Source organism: Nesoenas mayeri (genome assembly GCF_963082525.1).
Source record: "Nesoenas mayeri genome assembly, chromosome: 6".
Lineage (NCBI taxonomy): Eukaryota > Metazoa > Chordata > Aves > Columbiformes > Columbidae > Nesoenas > Nesoenas mayeri.
Window position 1 is genome coordinate 14,984,833 of NC_137545.1, and position 27,471 is coordinate 15,012,303.

Here is a 27,471-nt window from a genome sequence, read left to right on the forward strand (position 1 = left end):
TGCTGTTCTGTTTTATCAGCAGCATGAATCTATACTAGAGACATAAAATCAAGTTGGTCCATTGTAATTCTACTGTGATTTGTGGCCAAGTTTTTTTTTTTACTTCAATGAGCAAGAACTTTGTAAATGCATGTACTGAAGTTACCTTTTGTTTTTTCCCACCTCTAGGGTATTTTTTTGTTTTCACTGACATGGTCCTTAGGAGCGAGCTGTAAAGATGACGATCGACTGAAATTTGACAAAGTTGTGCGAGAAATCCTTGCTGGATCCATTAGTGAGGAGACAAGAGCACGATACCAGTTGTTGAGTGGTTTTGATCAACAGCCTTCAAAAATTTTCACAACCCCATTTCCAACAGAAGGAACAATTTATGATTATCGGTTTGTCAAAGAGGTGAGGACTGCAAGATACAGACTTCCATTTTGAAGTAATCTTTTATGAATGCTACAAGGTGTACATTGTTATTGTAAATTTGTTTCTGCTGCCTGCTGCTTTTCTCACTGACTAGGCCAGACATCCCTCCTTGCAAGCCATCACTGGTCTAGCATTCTGGCTGGGACTTGGACTACCAAAGCGTGGCTTTTTGGCTACCAGAATAATTGCCTGTCGTGTCTGAACGAGTTTACAGAAAATGTCAGCCAGTTATTTTTTTGCAGTTATTTTTTTATTCTTGATTTCTTACAAGAGTATTTTATTTTGGGTTTCAGCTGTTTTCTTTGGTTGAGGAAGCCCTTGATATGCTTTAGGCCATAATTCTTTCATTACTGTAGGAAGCTACTTCTCTGCCTCTTTCTGTGTCCCTTTTGTCCTGGGATTAAGATGTGAATCCATGATGCAGCTCTCCCAGTGGAGGACAAAACTTCTCACTCTGGATCTAGTAGGCTCCAGAGACTCCCAGATAAAATAAATGTGTTTCCCCCCGCTTTTTTTTTCTTTTTTTGAGCTTGTCATTCCTGGGGAGTCCTGTTACAGTGCAATGAGAATTACTTCAGTCTAGATTTCAGCTCATGCATGATTCCTGCATTTTGTCAAGGAATGTGGCTGAGATGTCAATCCGCAGTAAAGGCTTATGTCTTCTGATCACAATCCATAAAAACATGTTGTTACAGTAAAGGGGCCTTTCTGCTCAGGGGTGGGAATATGTTCCCTCTAAGAAAGACTTAAGGAGAGAACAATCTCTAGAAATTTCATATGATTTTTATCTCAAGATAGTAGTGGTGAGGTTTTTCTGTTGGTTTGGTTTGGTTTTTAATAGCATAGAGCATACAGTTTTTTCAGGGCTACTTTCAATTTTTTTAAAATCTCCTGATACTAGTTTACTACTGGAGACTTTTAAGTCTCCCGTAGTAGCCTGATAAAAAAGAGAAAGCTTTGCTGTGGAGCTTCAGCACTAAATTTAATCTGCCTTCAAATTCCATCATTTGGAAGTATTTATTCTTAATAAGTCCGTGGAAAGCCTGACTGTACTTTTTTAGTTTCAGTGATTAAATTTATACAGCGATTTTCTATTTGATTACATGTTTATCTACCATATATAATTTGTATATAAATATATGTATTTTTCCATTTTATATATATATATGTGCATACAGTGTGTACAGATATAAAAGGCAAGATAAAATCCTTGTCTTTCAGTAGCTACATGCTTCAGGCACAGGCTTTGTTTTTTTTTTCTAAGTACTCTCAACTGAAAGCACTGCATTCTGATACGAGACTATGAAATTCTTCTTTAATCCTTGTAAAAATTGGTTGCTAACCCCATCTGTTAAGTCACAGAATTTTGATTTTTCTTTTTCTGTTGGTTCTATGCTGCTTTTCCCTGTTGATTCTAAATATATGGCTTTCCTCTAAATTAAAACAGGGAGCAGGAATTTGGGAACCCTGGATAGAAACACTCAAATCAGCTCCTCCTATACCAGGAGAGATGATGTTTAATGAAATAATTGTACCAACTCTGGATACTGTTCGATATATGGCATTGATGGACTTGTTGACAGTACATCAAAAACCTTCTATATTTGTGGGGCCAACAGGAACTGGAAAAAGTACCTATATTACTGTAAGTACTTTTAATACTGACATAAGATATAAAAGGCTCAGATAAGGAATAATTTCCTAACTTCTTTTAAAAAAGTAAAATGAGACTTGAAATTTTGAGTATTATGAAATGTATTTATGGGCAACTAAAAATGCAGTTGCATAGCAAAAAGTGGTGGTTTGGGGTTTTTGGTTTTGTGTTTGGATTTTTTTTTAATTGTTGGTTGTTTGGTTTTGTGGTTTTTTGTTTGTTTGTTTCTTGTAGCAGTTCTGCTCTACTTGCAGACCTTTAAACCCTGGCAGTAAATGCAGGCAAAGAGCACCTCTGGAGGATGGATTCTGTCCCCATCTATGACAGAATCCTCTGGAACAGGAGACAAGTGCCCCAAGTCAGATTTCATCCAGGGAATTGTTATGTTCCTCCTATTCTGGGGGCTGATCTGAATCCCTGGGTTCTGATGTGCAGAAGTGCTCTTCTTCAAAAGCAAGCTGTTGTGCCCCAAAGTCAGATATCTAACTGGGTCATATTTTGTCCATTACCTTTCCATATCTTTATACTGGTGTGTACCATAATCTTGTAAGAGAATGATAAATTTTGGTTTTGAATATGATTTGAATACTATTGAATAAATCAGGTGAGCACTGAGCACTGAAAACAAATCATTGACAACTGTTTTTTAAGTTACCGGTGTGCATTTTTATATTGAAAGAGGCAAGATACACTTAATTCTGAGTGTGCCTGATGACATGTGATAGTGAATAATAAAATAATTGAATCATTGTTAGTTTGGGACAGACCATTTCCTTTTCCATTTTCCTCTTCAGTCACTAAGTGATACTGTGTTCATTTTAATTTTGTCATATAGTTATTAAAATAACAAGATGGGTAATGTAGAAAATTATTATAATGGTTTAGATTAAAAAATTTAGATAAATTTTAATTATTCAGACAGATCTGACAGGTATTAGACTATGGATTAAATCCTGATATCATCATATTTCTGGGAGACTATTAAAGCCTGACAGGCAATGGAGCTGTGCCAATGGAATGTTCGTGCTGTAAGCAGGATAAATAAATTTGGCTTCATGCTCTTGAGTCTGTTATCTTTCCTTCCTTTTGTGTGATTAAAAACTGTGAACTTACTGACTAAGGCTTGCTTAGTGTAGTTTGGGGTTTTTTTTAAGTTTTCTGAAATGATTTTGAAGAAAATAAATATAAGACTGAAGAGATCTGTTTATCAAAGACTGTTCCTGGAATATTGATGTCGGAAATATTAGAAATCATAAGGAAAGCATCTATTTTTAATGAAGAATATGACTAGTTTCTACTGCCTGGTTCATTTCTGGCATGCTAGTTAAGAATATGATATTTCTTGGGACTTGAGAACTGATCAAAACAAGCAAAGAAATATAGCCGTTGAGTACCAATGCTCTATAGTTTCTCTAAGTTGTCATTGTTACACATTTGTGCAACAGCTCAGATTTTTCCTCCAAGACTGGAGATGAACCAACAGCCGATTTAATCTGGAAGGTCCCAAGGCTGTTGTCAGTGCTGGGACTGGTCATATTGGAGTCATTGCTTGATGTGCACTAATGCTCTGGAGCAAGTGCTGGCAGAATGGAAGGTGGTATTCTCCTGGGTGTGCTCAGCTCGGGGTAAGAAAGGAGTCCCCTTCTTTCTCTCTGGAAATGTGCTGCCTGGAAATCAGATTTCCCCAGAGGTGAACTTGCAGCTCACATCAGGGTCTGGGGAAGGTCGTGAGAGTTATGAAATACTACCAATCATTCTGGTAAAGCTTGTCTTTAGATAGTCTTGCTATGCCCTTCAAAGGTAATATTCTTGGACACTCTTCAAAACTAGGTGTAAATATTGGGACCCATGGATACTTTTGCAGCTTTGGGCCTGGATTAGTACAGGCAATATTTATCAACTCTAATCAGTACTATAAGTTAGTGTGTGTACAAAAGATTAACATACTAAATACATTAGGTAGACTTTTTTCAGAAAATGTGAAAATGTCTATATTGGAGGTAGAAGATTTTATCTGACAAATTAAGTTGATTATTGTGTTCTAATTACTCAAGGATGTTGGTTTATCTGATGCAATATGATTATTAGAGTTCTCTTAGAGACTAATTACTATTTTATAATTTTAAATGAAATAAATATGGTACCAAAATGTCTGTCTGTTTGCTGAAGTGCTATAAAATCTGTACATAGTTTAACTTTCTCCTCTTCACAATCCCTCCAGAATTTTCTTTTAAATCATTTGAATAAAGAAGTCTACAAGCCACTGCTCATTAACTTTTCAGCACAAACTACAGCGGCTCAGATTCAGGATATTATAATGTCCAAGCTGGACAAAAGGAGAAGAGGAATTTTTGGACCTCCTCTCGGGAAAAGAATGGTAACTGATAGATTTCTGCATGTAAAGAAGTGCTTAAATGCAAACAAATATGTAAATGAATTATTTTCGCAGCTGATTATGGATGATATCAGGAAAGGATGCTCAATTGGAAATAAGCTGTCAGAACTCTAATTCTTCTAATTTAAATCCTCACATTTCTCTTCTTCTTTCTCCCTTTGCTCAGTAGTATGCATCTTGTTGTAATCAACAGAAGAAAATGTGATATTAGCTCTAGTATGAATAACTGTGAACAGCATTGTCATATTTCCCCCTCCATACTTTGTGATGTTATTGAGAGTTCTGTGTGGATGAGTGTCACAGAGGGACCCCAAAGTCAGTTTTAGGCAGCAAAACAAGTTCCAAAAGAGACTTTATTCTGGCCGGAAAAGTACAGCCAATGAACCGACCAAAATAGGGTTTATACAATTAGTTAGCACTCTGATAATGTAAGATAAAGGTTCGGATATCAGTTGAGGAGATTATTGGGGTGCAGCAAATGAGAATAATGAGGATCCACAGTGTGTACGCATGCACTCACAGGGAACAAAGCCAGAGCCCTCTGCCCCAGATACTACACTCACCTGGTTATGCAAGGACTACACTTGCCTGGTTGGCAAGGACTTAAATTATCACTCATCCAAACAAGAAGGTGAGGTGCTCCCAATCCCAGGAAATTTCCTTAGATGGCGTTCCCACCTAAGGGGACGGCTTTGGCACAGACCTGCTGCTCCAAGAAGACCACACAAAGGGAATCTTCGGCAGGAACCCCGTTTTATAGTCTGATCAGATCTGGCTGTGGGCATTCCAGAAGCTTCTCGGCTTCTCTGGGCTCCTCCTCCTCTGCTACCGACCCTGTCAACCAACTCTGGGTCCCACAAAAGAGCCATTAACTGCCCCATTGAGGAAAAGGGGGATGTACAACTGCCACAGCAGTTATCAGAGAGGAGGGGAGTGCAGCTGCCACAGTGAGCTTGTTGCTGGTATGAAATCAGTGTTGAGAAAACGGCTTTGAGCATGAGATTGGACCAGGTGAACTCCGAGGTTCCTTCCAAGTGGGATAGTTCAATGATATTGGAAGCATTGAAGGAGATTTGAATCTTTTATGTTGTTTTGACTGCCCAGCCCTTCAGGATCAATGGAACTGAGAAGCTTGAGAAGATTAGAGTAGACCCTTTTTTCTTTCCCTGCAGCAAGCAAATCCTTTTTTCCTCTGTCTAGAACAGTTGCAATGAGACTGAAAATTGAAATCTAAGGAATTTCCACGATATCTTTTTTTTTTTCTTTTCAATCCAGATGATGGAAAAATTTAGCTTTTAGTGAAAATTTGAAAACTGTTATGTTTAAAATGCAGTGATAGATGTGTGTGATATAATACTGGTACTTTTAGGAGGCCTGTAGACTTTTTTTATCTGCAACCTTGTTTTTTTCTCATTGTCAGTATTTCCTAGCTATTATTTAAGAAATGCTTGTTATCAAGAGCAAAATGTATTAATGTTAGAAGTCCATTTAAAGTTAAAATAATTTAAAGTCTTCCCCTGCCTCCTCCTCCAAGCTATTCTTTTAAAGATGTGTTTTAGTCCAGTCTTAAAGATGTAAATGTACTTTGAAGGGATAAATTTTGTCTGATGTGTATTAGTCAAGAACACCTCAAGCTATTTCAGTACATGGCCCAGATTGCAGTGCTTGACCAGGCCTATGATTTAACCTGTTTTTCTTTGGACCAAATTCTACCCTGTATCAGTTAGAAAATGAGAATAAAGGGAGATAAAAGGCATAAATGTGTTTCTAGAACTTGCATCGGTTGCATGAGTTAGTTGTATGAAGGTGGTTTGTGATCAGCAATGGCCTATACTTTAGGAACAGCAGTGCTGAGAAATATGTAATATTTGGCAGATGAAAAACCAGAACATTAGTCTCACTAAAGTTTTAGATTTTTGTGGGTCTTCCTGAGTATTAGTTTACCATCTTTCACTAAATACACTTAGAAATTTCTAAGAAGAAGATTTTTCTAAGAAGAGAAGCACAATGTTTCTCTCCTCTCTAGGTATGCTTTGAAATGGCTTTAGAGTGGTGCAGTTACTTCCTAAGTTTGACTTTTATTTAACCCAGCAGCAACTCCACTCAGAGCTTAGAACCACTTTGCAAAACTGTGTATTTATGTGTATTACTTTTATCAGTTTTAGTGGGAGTGAACTGATGAGCAGCCAGAAAAAAGCAAAATGGTGGCATATATTCAGTAAAATGAATGCATGCAAAATCCTTGTTGGGTTTTTTTTGGGTTTTTTTTGTTGCTTTTTTTTGTTTGTTTGTTTGTTTGTTTCAGATTGTGTTTGTAGATGATGTGAATATGCCAGCACGAGAGGTGTATGGTGCTCAACCACCTGTTGAGTTACTCCGGCAGTGGTTGGATCACTGGAATTGGTATGACCTGAAAGACTGCTCAATGATTAAACTTGTCGATATTCAGCTTGTCTGTGCAATGGGACCACCAGGTGAGGGATGGGTATGATGCCCTTTTTGGGTATGGGTATGATGGGATGGGTATGATGTCCTTTTTCTTTGGTTTCCAAATGCTGAATGCTTTTTCATGCATAGTGTTACAATGTGGGTCTTTATGGTGGCAGATAGGATGCAAGGAACCCTTGCCTTGCAGGCAGCATGGAAAGCACTCTCCTAGTTAGAGTGGTTGAGGAGCAGCAGAGAGACTACATGAGCCTCTCAGGAAAAGAGAGGCTGTGATACTGTGATACTGTGAAAAAGGGTGCTTTTCAGGAAGACAGAATGTATCTACAAAGTATTGATGAAATCCCTTTGGATTTATGAGACCTTCCATTGGCCTTCAGCTAATTTTATTCTTCTTCAAAACCTCGCTGAATAGCACTAAGTGACATTCTTAAGCCGGTAAACCTTACTTTACTTGACTAAAATAAAGAAAAAAAAAGAAAAAAAGAAAAAAGTAAAGCATATGATGTAAAGCAGTCGTTATATTTCCGATAGCCTGCACACACATTGACTGTATGAGCTGTTGAGTTAAAAAAAAAAAATGGGGTCTGGCATATTTGATCAGTTAAAGTGAGAAATTAGTGTTTCTTTGATGCTGTTGTGTTTGCTTTTAAAGAATCTATACAACCTATTTCCTTCACTACAGCAGGAGTTGTGTAACAGAATTTCTTTCCACAGAATCATTCAGAGCTTCATCTCTGACATAGCCCCTAAAAATTTGTCATAGCCGAACACATTTACAGTGTTTCATCAGGCTATGATTGGTGCTTTGCTTCTTGTTCCTGCTTTTGTAGGGTTGTTTGCACAGACATACACACACACACACACACACACACACACACAAAGGTGCCAGTGAACCTTCTCCGCTGATCCTACCTTTGTTTGGAATGGTGACACATGCCCATGGGACAGGACTCTGTTGCTGTTTCACCTGCCTGGTTTCCTAAAGAAGCAAAACTGCTTCTGGCCATCATTGTAAACTGGGGGTAGTGTTCATCCACAGCTCAAAGCGCTTGATCAGTCTGTGGAATAGCCGCACAGAAGGAAACTGTGAAAGAATTTTAAAATTGTACATCTTCATTTTTCCTAAAGCTTAGGTGAAGTCATTACTTGTACTATATTTGGGGTTTTTTTTACATCAGAAACATCTAAAATGTCCCTTCATACGATGTTTCTGTTCCAGGGTGATAGTGCAGAGGTGACTTTCAGCTGCTCTAAAATTGGGTGTTTTCCTTTCTAAGGAGAAGTTTGTAGCTGATTTTGTTTGAGTCCTCTTCTGGGTGAAGAGTGAAAAATGGACTGATCAAATGTACAAGTTAAGGTCCTATCTATTTGTGTCAAATATTGCAATTCAGCTCCAGTCTGAAGAACTTACTTTAGTAGCTTTGTCTAGGAGGCTACTTCCAGGACTCACAAAATTATATTCTCCTTTCCAGCCTGTGTATATATTTTTTTTCTCCTAATAAGAAATTAAGATCTGAAATCTGTATGGCTGAACAGAGCTATTGAAGCAAACACAAGGCTATTTAAAGAACACTGAAAGCTATTTTGTTCAAGTTAGGTATAAATTTTATGTTAGGAAGTGATAATCTTTTGGGTAAAATTCATGTTTATATCTCAATTGCTTGTGTAATTTTACTGTGTATACACATGTAAACTTCAATAGCATTAGTGAACTGCTGTGTCTGAGAGATGACCTTAGTTGGGGTAGAAAGAGACAGGATGAACTGGCCTATTCAGCATAAAACACTGAGATTTCTCAGCAGACACTAGTAATGCATATGCAGATAAATACAGACAATCACTAGTTCTGTTGCAGTCCCAGGCGGCTGAATGGGAAACGGCTTCAGGCCAGGAGTATTTTAGTTTCCTTAGTGTAGGGTCATAAGTGACCTATGAAGTCACATTTTTTAAAGGAACTTACCATGCTAATTGGGTTGCACTTTGCTATGCCCCTGGAGTTAGGGATGATATAGTACATTGCCCAGTTTTCAGCTACTTTTTTTTATTTGCTGCTGTAAGAAGGTTGAACACACTGTGCAGCAGCTTAGCCCTGAATTCTGAACAGAAGGAGAAAGTATCCAATAAATTTCTTGTTTATGTCCCCTTATTTCTACACATAGCTTCATTGTCCAGATCACAATCTAGTCATAAAAACTACTAACTCTAGAACTGGGAGAAAATTTACATGGAATAAAGTATACAGCATAACTTGTAGAGGTTTCTTTGACTGGGATGCTTTGAATATCAAGAACGTGGGTTTAAAGTTTTCTTTTATAACAAAAGCATAGTTTTAACATAGTGTCAAATCTATCTATCTGCAACTGAATGATATCAATCTTTATTTTACAGACCATTGGTTACAGGAGAACAGATTGACACTGAGCTGCAGGTTACTTTCATTAGGTTTATGCCAAGCATGAGCCTTCTAGCTGAATCAAAGATCAATTTTAGAAACAAATGGCTAAGCTTTTCCTGTTTTCTTTTGAGTTTTTCTCTTACGTGTTGATGCTTTCTGATATCTAGGTGGTGGTCGAAACCCTATAACACCACGATTCTTGCGACACTTCAATACAATTACTATTAATGAGTTTGATGACGACTCCATGTACACAATATTTTCTAGAATCTTAGACTGGCATCTAACAATATGGTAAGTGACATCAGTGTATTGGCAAAAATCAGTGTTTCAATAATGGTAGCCGGAAGTCTCCAAGATATGTTTGTAGGACACTACTCTTGAAAAGGAATTATAATCTTTTCTATCCTGTGCCTTTTGAGTTATTCATTATTTCACAGAAGCAGGGCTCAAAGATCTTTTTCCAAAGTCTCTCACAGAGGTTTGGATTCGACAAGGCTAATTCGCTTAGTTGACATATTTCTCTAACACAGTATTCTTTGTGTAATAAACAAGAATAGAATTTGGTTAGTCATGATTCAAAGAATAGAACTGGAAAGTGCTCTTAAATTTCCTGTAGCCTTTGCAAAGGCTTACTATTTATTTGGCATTTCACTACTGCATAATTTTTAACTCCACTCTTAGGAAAGAACTTCACCTTTCATTGTCTCTCCATTCTGATAGCTAAGCTCCAGAAGATGCTCATACCCTGTTTCTAGGCTAAGTTAGTGATTTGATAGCTTCTGCCCCTTGGAGAGAGAACGATCTCAGGAGGCAGCAAGGCATGTTGGACCTGATTCCCCTGGTGCTGCTGTTAGGCATAAAAGTGAGGGAGGAGAAGAGGATAATTAGCTGTCTGACATAGCCAACATTGTCAGAATGGGCCACAGTTTCCATATTTGATTTGCAGAGTTAATCTGTTAATCCAGTGAGAGAACTAAGATCTGTAAAACTACCTGTGAGAAAGCAAAATCGCAGAACTTAAAAATTGGCACAAGCTTCTAAGTAAATCAGTGTACATATGCACTGTTATTTATTAATTGACATGCTAGTATGATGGAACTGCAAGAATCATTCTGTTCTTACCACCTTTTATAACTTCTCAGTTATAGCTTTCCATCAGAATATGTAGCACTGACTCCACAAATTGTTAATGGAACCATGCGACTCTATAAAGAAGCTATGAAGAATCTGCTTCCTACCCCAGCCAAATCTCACTATTTGTTCAATCTCCGTGACTTTTCACGTGTTATTCAAGGTGTTTGCCTGTCAAGGCCTGAAACAACCGAATCTGCAGGAGCGATAAAACGTCTCTGGGTTCATGAGGTAAATTACCTAATACCAAGAAATTATTTTTATGATAAATAAGAAAAAGATGTGGATTTGTCTGTTAATCCTTTTGTGATGCCATTTCCTATTGGGCAATAGCTGTGAATGGGTAGCATGCTCCTGAGAAAGGATTTTGCATAGTGTATGGGCAGAAGAAATCAGACTTTTTCACAATATGGATCTTAGTAGAAAAACTGACTGTTGATACCTTCAGTTTCACATGATTATGTTGATTTTGTTTTCTGTTGTTTCAGTTGTTTGGGTTTTTTTTGTTTGGTGTTCTTTGTTGGTTTTGTTTGTTTGTTTTTCTCTTCTGGGCTTCCTTTAGAAAAAATGATCCAGTTTACTGTCTTCAGCAAATGCTGTCTGTCTTCCAGTCATATTAAGATAGACAGGCTGAAAGAGCTCAAGTGAAACATCCCTTTCAAAAACAAAAGGAAAAAGCCCCATGTAGCTGATAGCTGATCTTTGAGTGTTTTTCCTGGATTAAAAGAAAGCAAGGTCATTGACAATCGTCACCTTTTCAATTTTTAGCTCTAGTTCATAGAATCAAATCAGCATAAAGTGACCACAGAAGAGACCTTTGGTGATCATCCAGTCCATCATCCTTCCCCAAATCGGGATCACTTAAAGAAAGGAACAACGGTTACTTTGGAAGTACTTTTTTTCTGAAAATGTCTTACAATTCTCTATGGATAATGGATGTTCAGGCTTCCAGGCAATCTAGCTGTAGTGGAATGATCAATATGTTCCCTTCCTCTTTGCAGCAGCCTTTTATGCATTTATGTAATAATGTTTATAAATATATGTGTGCATATGTGTTTCTGTATGAATTTTCATTGTAATTCAGAAGTTATATTACTGGGCTCAACTGTTTGAATTGATTCGAAGTATCCATTTTGGCCTTTCTGTGTACTGAAGTTTCAGGTACTTTCTATTTTGAAGGCTTTTTCAGAATTGTATTTATTTTGTCTTGTTTAAAGTAAATATACATTCCAAAGCAGAAGCAACTATTAAAATAATTGTTTTTCTTCTACAGGTTCTTAGAGTGTATTATGATCGCTTGGTGGATAATTTTGACCGGGCTTGGCTTGTTGGATTTATCCAAGAAGTAGTGAAAACTGACTTACATGAAGACTTTGATGAACTTTTCCAGCATCTGGACTTCAACAGTGATGGCAGAGTGGAAGAAGATGATTTACGTAGCTTAATGTTTTGTGATTTTCATGACCCTAAGAGAGATGACACTAAATACAGGGAGATAAGTGATGTGGATCAACTGAGATTAGTCGTAGAGAGTCACCTTGAAGAGTTTAATAACATAAGCAAAAAACCAATGAAGCTTGTCTTGTTCCGATTTGCTATAGAACATATTTGTAGAATTTCCCGTATTCTGAAGCAGCCTCGCAGCCATGCCCTCCTTGTTGGTGTTGGAGGGAGTGGTCGACAATCTCTTACTCGGTTAGCAGCCCACATGGCTGAATACAACCTTTTTCAGGTGGAAATAACGAAAAGTTATGGTGTTAATGAGTGGCACAGAGACTTAAAAGTCATTCTAAGAAAATCCACTGAAGGGGAAACGCAAGGAGTTTTCTTGTTCACAGATACACAGATTAAAAAAGAGTCATTCTTAGAAGACATTAACAACTTCCTAAATGCAGGTGAAGTGCCCAACCTCTTTGCAGTAGATGAGAAACAAGAGATTTGTGAACAAATGCGTCAAGTAGATCGTCAGCGGGACAGGAGCAAACAGACAGACGGCAGTGCTATAGCTCTTTTTAACATGTTTGTTGATCGCTGTCGAGATCAGCTTCATATAGTCCTGGCAATGAGTCCCGTTGGAGACGCTTTCCGTAATCGCCTTCGTAAATTCCCAGCTCTTGTCAACTGCTGCACACTGGACTGGTTTCAGGTAAAACCAAAACTTTTCTTGAGCGTGTTCTCTAACAGAAGTGCAATAGAAACATGACTGCAGCCCCTTTTGTAGCAAGTAATTCTCTTTGGTCAAGTTAGCACTGAAAGATATCCTAAATTTTCTTAGTGCCATGTTTCATATTGCTTACACCATTAGAACCTTTCTGATTGTAATAAAGGCTAGTACAGACTGAATGCAAAACCATCAAGAAAATAACCTTCTGACTGTGGTATACAACTCTCAACTGCATTAACATAGCACTGTGGATGTTACAGATTTAAATATGTAGTGTTTTCTTCTGTTAGCAGGACTATTGGTATCTAGGGTGCCAAAAAAGTTTGAAACTGAAATACTCGTAAAAAAACCAGACATTTTTTGATGCAAAACACTGTATTTTTTTTCCCCACTGCTCTGCAGTAAAACCATATTCTATCTGTTATGTGCGAAAGACCTTGGAATACTGAAGAGGTAGAATTTAATCATATAGAGAATCTGAGGAACTTGAATTTCATCAAGTTTTGAAATGTAGTACTGTATCTTTGAAGGTTATTCTGAAGAGGAAGAGCAGAGACAGTTACACACACATCTGAACATAGGGAAAATACAAAATATTATTTTAGGAGCAGTATTTCTGTAAGATTAAATAAGACAGAGGGCTTGAACTGAATCTAGGTAGTCTGATTCTTTTCAGTTTTGTTATTGCCCTGTTTGATTATCTGAAGTCATTCTTCTGTGCCTCTGTAATTTTATCCATGCAGTAAAGATAATTTGTTGAAAAATGTTTTGAGATTGAGTGTGAAGTACTGGGTAAGTGAAGTGCATTTATTCATTTGTTTTAGACGTGGCCTGAAGATGCATTAGAAGCTGTGGCCTCTCGCTTCTTGGAAGATGTAGAAATGTCAGAAGAAACTCGAAGTGGGTGTATTGACATGTGTAAAAGCTTCCATACATCTACCATCATTTTATCTGACTTATACCATGCAGAAATGCAGAGACACAACTATGTTACACCTACTTCATACTTGGAATTGATCTCCACTTTTAAAAGTCTACTTGAAAAGAAGCGCAGGTAAGGATTTAGAATGTGGCCTTTTCTAGAGGAACTCAAGCTCACCAAAAATAGTATTTGCTGTCTCTTATAGCTAATCTGAACAAAACAAGTGAATGCTTCTTAGTTAATTTAAATTGATGGAATGGTAGATGGATAAAATGTCCTCTTATTGGGCAAAAGGTCTGACTTGGTGCTTGATGCGCTCAAAAGATACTCGGATTAGACCACTACTAACATGCCTGTTGATGTTGCTCTATGTTGATGAATTACTGTGGTAGCATCATATCCATAATGCAGCCTCCTTACCATGCGGTTCTCTGGAGGCTCTGGGCAACCATCTTCCAAGTTGGTGTCATTGGCTTGCTAGCAGGGTTCAGCTGTGCTGTGGCTGTGCAGAAAGGAGCTCTGTGTGCATGTGCACATCTGTTCTGTTCTCATGGCTGCTCAGGAAAAGTTCCTTTTTCTTTTCTGTCCTCCTCATAGATACGACACTTCCATAACAAGTGCATAATTTGATCAACAGGCTGTGTGAAACGCTGCACACAGCAAGAAATTCCAGGAAGAAAGGAATACAGTTTTGAATGTAGTGATCCAATGCCTTTGGAATTTCTTGATTCTGACACTGTTGGCTGTCCCCAGAGTCATTCACATTCTACTGCTGAAATGTTTTTCCCAATTCTATTAATCCTCTTTGAACATCACCTCACTTCGTAATCTTCATGAGTGTATCCTCATCTCCTCCCTCTCCTTTTCTTGTCTGTTACTCCTGTGCCGTCTTCGTTTTGTAGCTCCTGCCAGCAAAGAGGCAGCTTAACAATCACTTGTTTTTCTCTATGTGATCACTTATTTCTCTCTATCCAAATCTCTGAGTATACATAATGGCATAGTTCAAGACCACAGCTCAAGTAATCACTGCTAGTTTTACTGCTTGATGAGCAGATCAAACAAGATTGGCAGAGTTTGTTTGTTCAGAGTAGTGAGAAATTTGGGGAATGGATTCCAACGAATGAAGTGACCAAGTACTGATCAAATATCTTTATAGCGAGCTACTGTTTTATTTATTTCAGTAAGGTGAAGAAAATGAAAAGAAGATATGAAGTTGGCTTGGAGAAACTGGAATCTGCTGCATCTCAGGTGTCCTTGATGCAGGCTGAACTGGAGGCTCTGCAACCTCAACTCCGGGAAGCTAGCAAGGAGGTTGATGAGATGGTGGCTGTTATTGAAAAGGAATCTTTGGAAGTAGCCAAAACGGAACAAGTTGTGAAAGCTGATGAAGCAGTGGCAAATGAGCAGGCTATGGCTGCAAAAGCCATCAAAGATGAATGTGATGCTGACTTAGCACAAGCCATGCCATGTTTAGAAAGTGCTCTGGCTGCCCTGGACACTCTGACAATGCAGGTATGGTTAACTGCATGTTAACGTGCTGGAGAGGTATTCAGATATCCAAAGGCAGGGAATATCTACATTTTCAGATTTTACATTATACTTGCACAGTTTTATAATTTAGAAACCTTTTGACATCTTTCAGTCTTAAAAAGCAAAATGCTATTTGTCTTTATATTCTAGTGAAAAAGCCATAAGGATAAATTTTTCTGGAGCACAAGATCAAATATTATGCTAGACATTTCAAAATTTATAGCTACCTATATATATAGCCATCCTACCCTCCAGCAGATCAACACTCCCACCCAATTCTGTGTCATCTGCAAATGTACTAAGGGTGCACTCAATCCCCTCATCCAGATCATTGATAAAGAGATTAAACAGAAGTGGCCCCAATACTGAGCCCAAGGGAACACCACTTGTGACCAGTTGCCACCCGGCTTTGGCTCCGTTCACCACAACTCTTTGGACCCAGCCCTCCAGACAGTTCTTATCCATCACAGAGTACACCCATCTAGGCCATGAGCTGCAGCTTCTCCAGGAGAATGCTGTGCGATACGGTGTCAAAAGTTTTACTGAAGTCTAAGTACACAACATCCACAGCCTTTCCCTCATCTACTAAGTGGGTCACCTTGTTGTAGAAGGACATCAGGTTAGTCAAACAGGACCTGCCTTTCATAAACCCATGCTGACTGGACCTGATTGCATGGTTTTCTTGTATGTGCCATGTGATGTCACTCAGGATGATCTGCTTCATGGCCTTTCCCAGCACCAAGGTAAGACTGACAGGTCTGTAGTTCCCTGGATCCTCCTTCTGGCCCTTCTTGTAGATGGATGTCATGTTTGACAAATCCAGTCAACTGGGACCTCCCCAGTTAGCCAAGATTGCTGATAGGTAATGGAAAGTGGCTTAGTGATCACCTCGGCCAGCTCCCTCAGCACCCTTGGATGTATCCCGTCTGGCCCCATAGACTTATGGGTGTCCAAGTGGTGTAGCAGCTCACTAACCATTTCCCCTTGGATTATTGGGGCTTCATTCTGCTCCCCATTCCTGTCTTCTGGCTCAGAGGGCTGTGTACCTGGAGCACAACTGTTCTGACTACTCAAGACTGAGGCAAAGAAGGCATTCAGTACCTCACCCTTTGCCTCATCTTCTCTCACTATGTTTCTCCCTGCATCCATCAGGGGATGGAGATTCTCCTTAGCCCTCCTTTTGTTGCTGATATATTTATAGAAACATTTCTTGTTGCTGTTAGCAGTGGTAGCCAGGCTCAGCTCTAGTTGGACTTTGGCCCTTCTGTTTTTCTTCCTGCATAGCTTCACAGAATTCTTGTACTCCTCTTGAGTAGCCTGCCCCTCCTTCCAAAGGTTATAAATTCTCTTTTTATTCCTAAGTTCTGAGTCTATAAATGGAGGTTGAAATCCAGTGTCTCGCCATGTTAGGGGACCACTCTTGATAGGAGTATGACAGTGGAGGCAGCCACCTGTGTTTTTATGGACATTCAGTTTTTCTTTGCCTGGATAATGTTTTGCTCATGGTGGGATGAAAGGACATCTCAGAGATTGTAAGAGTGAGGATGTGCTGTGTGCTTCAGCAGTTCGTGCTGAAAACAAGATTTTCAAAAACTTTCAAGGAAACCTTAGAAAGCAGGGGGTTTGTTATCTGCAGCTATCGTTTGCTATCAAAAGTTTTAGGTTCTGGCACTGTCAGATCATTGGCATGCTTTGTGAAAATAGGAGATGGCTATTTAGTCACTTCAAGACAATTGCATGATGGTTGTGAATAACAAGACAAGAACAAGGCTTTGAAGGCTAATGCAATGATCCTTGAGCTGCTGTCAATGCTTAGTGTCTCCAAGAGGGGGTATTATAATTCAAGAGGGAAGAAAAAAAAAAGGTAGGTAGTTCCAAGGAGAAAAAACAGAGTTTTTTTTCCTCAAAGTTGTAGTTGAATAGCATGATGAACACAAAAAATAATAAAATCTGTGTGTAGGAGAGCTTAGAGTACCTGTGGAGGACTGTTGGTTTTGATTCAGCCATCACCTTGGCCACCACTGGTGGAAAGCAGAGCGAGACACACGTTGCAAATTCTTCCATAAACAAAGTGTTTTGTTTGGAGAAAAAGATCTCTACATGATTCAGTACTTCTGAGATTAGTACCTTAAGTGACAAGAAACTGTGAGCCTTTTATGGCTTGTTGTTTAGCAAGGGTGAGAAAAAAGTATAACAGTTTTAAGTGTTATTTTGCTGTTGACATCTAAGTTTTGTAGAAATACACATGCAAAGACACTGAAATTTAGAACTAGGCAGAGACCTCTGCCAGTCATCATCTTCCACTTGTAATCTGTTTCACTTTACACACTAATCATTTAGAAGATTTTCCTGGTGTTTGCTATTAATCTTACTCATGACAATTTAACCTTGTTTTCTGTCCTGCTCCCTTTGGACCTGATTATTTGTCTTTTATGCAGTTAAAGACTTTCCTCCTTGATCTCCCCACCCTCAGTTTTCTGAAAGCAAGTCATCACTATTCATTTAGACTTTTGTCACAAATCAAGTGAGCTTTTCTGGTTATTCTTTCTGTACCTTCATACATTCAGTTTAGGTGCATTGCCCAAGGCTGAATACAAGATTTCAGCTGTGGTTTGCTGAATGCTGTGTAGAGTAGAGGAGGAGGATTATTGACATGTGTAGTTTGTCATTCATGCTGCAGCTGTATCATTTCCTGAAAATCACAATCATATAATAATTGCTTTCCCTTTTCTTTTTGTGCTAGTTCTTTAGCTATAGTTTTCCATTTCTGCAATTTCTACAGATTTTTTTTTACTCTCTACTCCAATGTATTTGCATTTATTCTCAACTTTCTCTCGGTTGAGAATATAATATATTCTCTTTTCCATCATTCATTTCAGTAATGAAAATATTGCATAGGTCTGGACCTGCATGAGCTGTGTCAAATCTTTGCTGTGTTTTGACAGGGTTATCAGTCGTGGTGGTCACCTACTCACAGTTAATCTTTTAGAGACATCAGATGCAAAGAGTATTAGCGTTTTGACTATGTATGTTATTTACATTCTCACCCTTTTCACTGGGTGCGTAGCCAGGACTTTCTTGCTTTTCTTACTAGTACTGTAGTTATAGAATTTTTATACTTCATAGTCGTATTGCTTGTAGTGGCAGCTGAGTTTGAGTTTAGCCTTTAAAATAGTCTTCTATTCTGCTTACAACCCTGGGTTGTATTAAGTTAATTTGTATTTGTCCTTAATTTTTTTCCCAGAATAGCTGGCTAAATTTGATTGTTCATCATCTCCAAGGACTTCCTTCCCTGGAGATCCCATAAGCTAGTGTTCTGACTGCATCATGGAAATTCCATGGCATTATTTACTTGCTCTTTTTTCCCCTCTCCTGCACACTTGTGTGATTGTAGGTGTTGTTGTTTGTTGTTGTTTGTTTGTTTATTTTTGGTTGTGTTTTTGGTTTGGTTTGGGTTTTGTTGTGGTTTTGCGGTAGTGTTTGGTTTTGTGGTTTGTTATTTTGCTGTTGTTGTTGGAGGGGTTTTGTTGTTTTTTCCTTGTAGGTCCAGGAAAAACAACAGTTGCAAGTAAATTGTCTTTTTGTCATCCAGCCATAATGTTTCACTCTTGTTTATGGCACAAATGAATGTTCCCAGAACTCAAAAGATACAGCTTTCTATCCAAATTGCCAAGGTTTTAGACCTCAAAGAAACCATGGGCTAGCTCTCAAAATCTAACACTATTTGGCAAGATACACACAAGATTCTAGAAATCCTTGAATTTATTGGAGTATGGATTCTGTGAGAAAAGCTCTTAGAAAGACTGTTTGAATTTCCATGCAGAGTTATTCTTTGGAAAGAGTAAGAGAGATTATTCTCCATAAACCTATAGATTACAAACCTCTTGCTTGATTAGTTGTACAAATATGTGTAGAAGTGTTTCATTCTTATGTATTATTTTTCTATATTTGCAGTTAAAACTTTGCTTATTCATTTCCTGATATTTCTTCCATGTCAATACTCCTTACCTAATAGTTTTCTTCCTTTTAGCTGCCACTCCCCTCATTAAGCTCACTCAGGGAATTTAATAACTAACCAGAATACAAATTGATTTGTTTTCTGCCCTGGAGACCACAAATCTTTAGTTTTGAGTCAAAGGAAGCTTTTACTTTGTTCTCTTCAATCTTCTAATGCAGTGTTGATGTGATTCTGTCAGCTTGGAAGTGTGTGTTAGAGCCTGAACTGAAAGGTCGAGTGTAATGCTGGAACAGCTGGCCTCCAGCACTGTGGTGCAATGCCCACTGCTGAATTAGGAGCAGAAAAAGTACAACTGAAAATGAATTGCATATAAGAAGTTTTTGCTTCCTCTAAACTGGTTGTTGACTAGATTTCAGATATTTTTGTTTAGATGTCAGTGTTAGTTTAATCTGCATAACACCTTGAAGAAAGGACTAGAAAGAATGGAAAAAAAAAGAAATAAATTTTTCTATAAATAAATTTAGATATATATGTATGGACCATGCAGGCTTGTCCTATGAACATGAAATCACAGTGTATTTAAAAACATTGACTAAGGATAGCAAATGTATATGGCAAAATATTATCTTGACATAAAAAGTACTATTATTTCTCTTGTAATAGAAGAATTAATCCACCTATGTTCAGAGCACTCAGGGTATTGTTTTATTATTATTATTATTATTATTATTATTATTATTATTATTATTCTTTTAAGGATATTACAGTGGTTAAGTCCATGAAGAGCCCTCCCGCTGGTGTCAAGCTTGTAATGGAAGCTATATGCATCCTTAAAGGCGTCAAGCCAGATAAGATTCCAGATCCAGGAGGTTCTGGTAAAAAAACTGAAGATTACTGGGGTCCTGCTAAGAGACTTCTGGGTGACATCAGATTTCTTCAGTCTCTTTATGAATATGACAAGGATAACATTCCCCCAGCTTACATGGCCGTCATAAGAAAACGGTATATTATGAATCCTGAGTTTGTACCAGAAAAAATTCGAAATGCTTCCACAGCAGCAGAAGGTCTGTGCAAGTGGGTCATAGCCATGGACGTTTATGATGTGTAAGTATGCATAAAAATTCTTAAAAAAAAAAAAGGTTAAAATACATTTTATTAAAGAGATCAGTTTAACACCAAAAGAGATGTGAAATTATGCCTTACTAGTGGGAAACTTGTGCAAACCAACTGTCATAAGATACCTGATGTTAAGGTGTAGAGCCTGATTTTTCACTTCTGAATTTTTCTCAGAAGTCATGTGAGCAAAGATCTCTTCAGTTGGCAAATAAAGTTAACTTCTTTTTACGGTGTTGCAATTTGAAAGTTCAGTCATGGTAGGGAATGTGTGCATTCATTTGAGAGAAGATTTTGTTATTGGACTGAAAGCTTAGTGAATGCATATTTGGTAGAGTTCTCAATTTGAGAATGACTATTAACATTGTAAGTATCAGTTGTTAGAAAACTAACTAAAAAGATGGTCTTTAAAGGAGAACTGCAACTTAGAGCAGTACAAGAGGGGATAATTAATTATGAGGCTAATACTTGTGAAATACTGTTTCAGTTGAGCATAGGGACATTTTAGCCTATTTTCTTGCTGCTTGTTTTTGGAAAGATAAACAATATCTTTTCAGTTATATGTTACTTCAAATATTTTCCTCACAAAAATATCTCTGTAAAAGATTGCAGTCCTCAAAACTGGAAAAAAGATCCCTGAATGTGTAAAGCTGTTAATTTTTTATTTTGTGTACACAGTTGCCTGTATGTATGTGTGCAGTGTCTGTGAGTGTTACTTAATATATTGATTATTGATGTGTTCCTAATGGCACAAATCCATGATGGATTCTCAGTTGTGGTGAAAGGGGGCACAGCTTGGATGCGTAATCTTTTTTGCCTTTAGTCATTACCTGTTATTACATAAAATAATGCAGAAACTGCATAAATCAATCAGTATCAGTATAGAAACAAATGATTAAGTAAAATCCAATTGTCTTCAGGTATCATGAAAGTATGGAAGGGAATCCTGCATGAGCTACTGAGTTGCTGAGGTTTCCTTTCATCTCTCCTATGTTCATTTTTTTTTAATAGTAACCCTGAAGTTAGGGGGGATCTTTCAGATATTTAATATGTTCTTTGACTTTATTCAGAGTGACAAAAAATGTTGCACCCAAAAGGCTGAAGCTGAATGAAGCTGAAGCAGAACTGAAGATTGCTATGGATAGTCTAAGAAAGAAACAAGCAGACCTGAAGGAGGTTCAAGATAAACTGGCTTTACTCCAGCAGACACTGGAATCCAAGAATCAGGAGAAGGCTGACTTGGAAAGTCAGGTATATGATGTAAAAGATGAACTGACATCCAGACAAGTTATTTAAAATTTGCTTCTTTTTCAAATGATATTTTTCCTTTTCACTGCCAATATTTTCAACAAGTCAAACTTTTAGATAAGCATCTTCTTATTATGGTGTAATGGTCTTAGTTATAAATGGGCAAATCATGGAGAATAAATGAATAAACATTAGAAAGTGTAGATGTTCTGAATTTACCAAGTGATATCCCTCTCCTACATAGTCATTCATATTGGCTTTCTTGTGAGGAGATAAATTTTCAGTGATTATACTAGGAGTTTGATTCACCTATGAACTTGCAAGTCAGTACATTGGAAGTTTTGAAAGTCTAATGCAGTTTTGAAAATGTTTCTGGTAAGCTCTGTTCCTGACTGCTAAATAACTGTTATGTATGCAGAAAGAGGCAACATTTAGAAGACTTTTTTTTTTTTTTTTTAAGATTTGCAGTACATCATCTTACATCATCTTGAGCTTTTTATTTTTTTATTTTTTTTTTTTTAACAAAAATAGTATTGACATTTGAAATGGAGTCATAATTCTTGTCTGTAGTTAGTCAGCTTTGGAGTGCTTCTTCTGCATACTGGTGGGGTTTGGAAGCAGAAGGGTGGGACTCCACCAGCAGTTTTTCCTGTGGTGTCAATTGGCTGCATGGTTACCAGAAGAGAGGATTGTAACAGCAACAAGAGTTGGCGTCATCGTATGATGTTTGATCATTTCCTTGCCTATATTTTCCATATTGCATCAGGAGCTAATTTGAATTGCGTGTGTTACGCTGATCACCTTCCTTTACTTGGGCGAAAATATAACTGAATAGTATTGTACTGGTACTGAGATTGTTTTTGTTCTTTAACCATTTCCATTATAATAATAAGGTGTTTCCTTTCTATTTGATGAAATTACTAAAGAAAATGTCTACACAGGAAAATAATCCTTGAATGCCTTTAATCTTTGTAAAATGAGTGTAAATTGATCATGTAATATAATCAGCAATTTTTCTCGTTCTGAGGTTGACTTGTGCAGCAAGAAACTAGAGCGAGCAGAACAATTGATTGGTGGCCTTGGGGGTGAGAAAACTCGCTGGCAAGAGACTGCTTTGCAGCTGGGAAGGCAGTACACCAATTTGACTGGTGATATACTTATTTCCTCAGGAATTGTAGCTTACCTAGGAGCCTTTACATCCAGCTACAGACAGGTATTATGTACAGTGGTTTTGTCCCTATGTTTTGTAGCAATCTAAATTTTATTAATTCTAAATTTTATTAGTTTTTCTTTTAATAGAAGTTCTATATTTTCAAATTATGTTTTAGCAGAATTCATAAGTGGAACTGAAACTGTATTGTGGGCTTTTGAGTATTGTTAATAAAGCTCATGGAGGGAATTCTTCCTTCATTCTACTGTAAAGTACTTATTGCGGTGTAAAGTGTGGAGTTGTTCGGTTGCTTTTCTTCTCTAAAGCAATTGCCGGTAACCTTGTACCTCATGGCTCAGGTTGCTTCTATTCCATTCAGTGGCCAAATTCTTCTTGATTTCACAGAGGTCAGAATGAGCTTCTATTTCAGCAGCAGCACAATTAAGCTAGTTCTGAAAGTGCAGTAATTCTGTACAAAAAGAGATGAAGATACAGTAGCTCAATAACATAGCAGATTTGTATCTGTAGCTTGTAGTGAAGTAAAAAGGGATTCTGAATACAAAAATATTTTTTTTTATGTGGCAACAGACTTTAGATACAACAATGTTTGGATGTCAAAATTACCCTGACTTTGACCACAAAAACCTGTCACTGAATTCAGCCATTTATTTTGAAAATCAACTTGAGTGTTTCAAATATGGCTAAAAAAAGAGAGAGATAAAAAAAATAAAAAATGCATACCTCATTTGAACACATAATTTGGATATAATCCTTATTTCTGTTTTTCCTTCAATGTACTTCCTTTGACCATTTTTCTTTAGAAAATTTGGTACTGTTCGTTCATAGAACTATTTTCTTCATAATGCCCATACCATGATGTTATTATTTTAAAACTTGACAGAGTGAGAGTTTATGGGGTATTTATAGCATAAATAAATAACAGTTTTTACAGTGCCAAATGACATAATTCGGAGGGAGTGTTCTCTTTTCTGCTTACAACCTGCACTGTGTAGAACATTGCACCTGGGTAGGTAGGGGCACTTTTGGTGAAACACCTTCAGGGGTGCTGAACTGCATACCAGGCACGTGTAGCTACAGGTGCAGATGATTTTCATAAGAGGCAGAGACATCTGCATGAATATTCACTAAAACTTAACATGTAGTGATTTCACTGAAAATTTTAGTGTAATTTCATTCCGTCTGGCTGCAGAGTTGCTTTCTCTGTGCAACAGTGGGTCTGGATTCCTGGTTGCTTATTCTGACTCTGATGATTGTGCAGACACAGATTAGACAGGTCTCTCTTTGAGAAATTGTTGTATAGATGCTATCACTGTTGTGTCGTTCCTCATTGCTTCTGCTGCTGTGGTTTTTGTTTCAATAAGACAAAAAGTGACTTTGGGAATAAAAGTGAGCTTTGGGAATATGAACTTTGTTTTCCTCTGGGAATGTCTGTAACCCTTGGACTATTTCCTTGAACAGTGAATATCTGAGTTTTGTTGTTTGAGGCTTTGCCAGCTAATGTTTTTTTTAGAATACTATAGCATATTTCTTTGAGTTTATACAAAGCTTTCATACAAGATTATGCCTTTCAGATGAACATGGTATTTCTATATATTTTCCTTCTTTAGAGGCATTCTTCCTAGTGGAATACACTTTTTCGTTTACATCTTTGAAGGTGTGTGTCTTGATTATTACTGTGCACCATACAAACATGTATAGTTTACACAACTGTAGTGAGTTAGATGATACAGAGAACAGTGAATTGTGAAAAGCAACTCTTAATGATGGTTACATTTGGTTAAGTCCTGACAAGTGTTCATTATGTCTATCCTTACATTAAATAATTGAGATACTTTTTTTTTAGTTAGAATATCTGCATTTGTTCTACACTAATTTTGTAGTAGACTACCGCTGAAATGGTAAATAAAAACATACCAAGGCACTGACCAAATAAGCATATATTTCATACATAGAAATCACATACAAAGGCATTTTTAAGAGACTTTTTAGACATTTTATCCAGAAGGATTAATTTCTTTCCATTTGAAGATATAGTGAACTTGTACATAGCAATTGTTATGGGAAATGGGTTGAAAAATATATATATTTTTAATAGTTTGAAAATTTTGTGAATACAGGGAACTTAAGTTAATACTTGTTTTCTTCTTCTCTAGATGCAAACTAAAGAGTGGACTTTGCTATGTAAAACAAAAGACATTCCTTGTTCTGATGATTTTTCCTTAACAAATACCCTGGGAGAACCAGTGACAATCAGATCTTGGACTATTGCTGGACTGCCTTCTGACATGTTTTCTATTGATAATGGCATCATTATCTCGTAAGTAAAAAAACAAACAAAAACCCAACAGAAACAATTACAATTAATAATTTTCATTAAATAGCTTCTCACAACATGCTTTTCAGGTTTTTATTTTTATAGACAGTTTTCTGCTATATATCCAATGTAACAACCAGAGTTACAAAATGACTATAACGTTTAAGCTTGTAAGAAATACTGGTAATCCTCTGTAACTTGATAATGTCAAGTTTTTAAATCTCTGAATTCAGTCCACTCCTTTTCAATTCCTATGGATTGCTATAATGATACCTTCCCCTTCTCTGCTTTCTTTTTTTTTGACAAACATACTGCACACTGGATTCACTTTAAAACATCTTAAAATGCTTCAGGAATAGAATTTTAATACTATTCTTGTGGTACAATCAGTAGATAAGGAATTAATTCTCCTTTCAAAAGTTAAAGCTCCTTGATTTTGAAGAAATATGCTAGCATCAGGAGCTACCAAAAGCTGTTTCTGTAGAGCTACTGAAAATAATTTTGCTAATCTTTCATGAGGGTCACATACTTTTTCCTTAAGATGGCACTGGAAATACTGTAGATGATGTCTTGATTACTTGTCTAGACAGTTTCTTAATTCATGTTGCCAGCTGGTACGAGATATTAACACCATGTTTGTAACACGTGTAGCGTGGAAAGCCCTGACATTTTGGCAGCGTTGGTTTGTGCGCTAATGAGCTGAGTCTTGCCTTTCCTGGGTCACAGGAACGAAACAACAACCAAAGGCCCAAGTATCTCTCTCCTGAGGGCAGTTAGGGAGGTACAGAATGTCTGAATGGAGAGAACTCCTCGTCTGCTTTCTTACAGGGGGTGATTCCAACCACACACACACTCTTGGCAGTTTCCTGCTCTGTTTCTTGCCTTTTGGTCAATGTCCTTTTTAACTGCTTCAACAAGAAAAGGTGTGAGAGGCCTTTCCCGTCATAGCCTCTGATTTCAGAAAGGTGCATTCACATCCATTCAGGCAGGTAGAGATGGATCTTCCTCATCCTGGAGAGACTTGTGGAGAGTAATGAAAGGTGAGAAGGTGTTTCTGTACTGACAGTTTGCAGTCTGTTTTCTTGAGGGCCTCGTTCCCGCGGCTATCGATACTTCATACAAACTGGATCAGTCATGATTTCTGCGTACAGAATTATTTTTTCACTAATACACATACATGATAGTTAGGAATAACACTGCTAAGCTCAACATCAGTTTGCTCATAACGGCATCAAGCATTCTGTAAGTCTGTGCTCACCACAAGCTGGCACTGAGGTTGGGAAATGTTGGCCTCCGTTGCATCTTGGCAAGGACTGGTTCTTGGTCTTGCTGAGCTGCCAGAGCTGCCAGCAGTTGCTAAAAAAATTAAAAAACAGTCTCTGCTTTTTCCTTCTTTCCAAAGTTCCATAAGATTTCTTCTTATGCTGAATCTGGGGGAAAAAAAAAGTATTGCTGGCTTTTTTCTTTGAGTAGTAGGCTATGTTATATCTGCTAACCAACTGGGATCTGACTGGGGCCCTTGATCCAAATATTTAGGACTGTATTGGAATTCTCACTTGTGCCTACCTGGCTGGGTTTTTTTTGCTGTGATTGTAATTGGCCATTACAATGTGTCAGTAGTCTTTGATATCTTGGTTAATGTAACTACATGAGGTAGAGAATATTGTAAATATTAAGTGAAGTAGTTACTAAATCTGGCAAAAATAAATCCAGAAGTTGTTTGTGTCCATTGCTGCCTTAGGATTAGGGATTAAAAGGTAGGTACCTTTGAATCTGTTTATGTATTTCACTTTATACTAACTCTAAATTGTCTCTCTGGTGGAAAAGTCCGTTTTGAAAATGCTCACTCATGCAGAAGTCTGTATTAAAGCTGTTCAAAACCTAGAGCCATCTTTTTATTTTTAAAGTGTTGTAAAATCAGTTAAATTTTCTAGGAAGTAACAAGTCTTATTCTAAGTACTTTCTTTGGAAAAGGAAATATTTTTTTTTTTTTTTAAACAATGACCTTTAAGATTCATCTGTCTGCTGGTTAATTCATCAAGGATTGTGCCCAAGGATGTGCCTGTTCATACTGTTTCATACTGATGTGCTTTTGTTTTAATGCTAGAGGGAATCAATTGCCTTAAGAAGTCCTTTTAGGTAAACATTTGAAGAGCTTATGCCTCAGTTTTGAAAGTTTGTATTTTTCCCTTCAGGAATGCAAGAAGATGGCCTCTGATGATAGATCCTCAGGGTCAAGCAAACAAATGGATAAAGAACATGGAAAAAGCCAATAACTTGCATGTGGTCAAACTCAGTGACCCTCAATTTGTTACAACACTGGAAAACTGCATTCAATTTGGAAGTCCTGGTAGGTTGGCTAATGAAAGTGTGAATTACAGAAGAATCTGGAGGGGTCACAATTAGCTAAAAAATGAAACTCCACTGAGAATCAAATGCTATCATAGTTAAGGAAAACTGAGAAATTTCTCTCTCATTTGAATCCCATTAGTTCTATAGTAATGGAAGTCCTCAGCCCAAGTTACAAGATACTTCTTACACAATACAATGCTCCATTTAATTTGTATCTTTTGATTGCTTTATTAGATTTGCCATGTTTTTGTTTTCATAT

The 27,471-nt window shown here is 37.4% G+C and overlaps 1 protein-coding gene across 1 annotated transcript in view; it reads left to right on the top strand.

Annotated features, from left to right (window-relative positions):
* DNAH7 (dynein axonemal heavy chain 7) overlaps positions 1 to 27,471 on the top strand; it is a gene marked incomplete at both ends in the record, with an annotated part of 95,238 nt that overhangs the window by 44,491 nt on the left and 23,276 nt on the right. The window contains 14 exons of the mRNA XM_080346702.1: positions 169 to 393; positions 1,862 to 2,059; positions 4,290 to 4,445; positions 6,769 to 6,937; positions 9,474 to 9,600; positions 10,452 to 10,671; positions 11,714 to 12,586; positions 13,429 to 13,658; positions 14,708 to 15,038; positions 19,772 to 20,118; positions 21,198 to 21,378; positions 22,403 to 22,588; positions 24,700 to 24,863; positions 27,056 to 27,210. Of these exons, the coding sequence (XP_080202828.1) occupies positions 169 to 393; positions 1,862 to 2,059; positions 4,290 to 4,445; positions 6,769 to 6,937; positions 9,474 to 9,600; positions 10,452 to 10,671; positions 11,714 to 12,586; positions 13,429 to 13,658; positions 14,708 to 15,038; positions 19,772 to 20,118; positions 21,198 to 21,378; positions 22,403 to 22,588; positions 24,700 to 24,863; positions 27,056 to 27,210 (3,562 nt within the window). The remainder of the gene's footprint in view (positions 1 to 168; positions 394 to 1,861; positions 2,060 to 4,289; positions 4,446 to 6,768; positions 6,938 to 9,473; positions 9,601 to 10,451; positions 10,672 to 11,713; positions 12,587 to 13,428; positions 13,659 to 14,707; positions 15,039 to 19,771; positions 20,119 to 21,197; positions 21,379 to 22,402; positions 22,589 to 24,699; positions 24,864 to 27,055; positions 27,211 to 27,471) is intronic.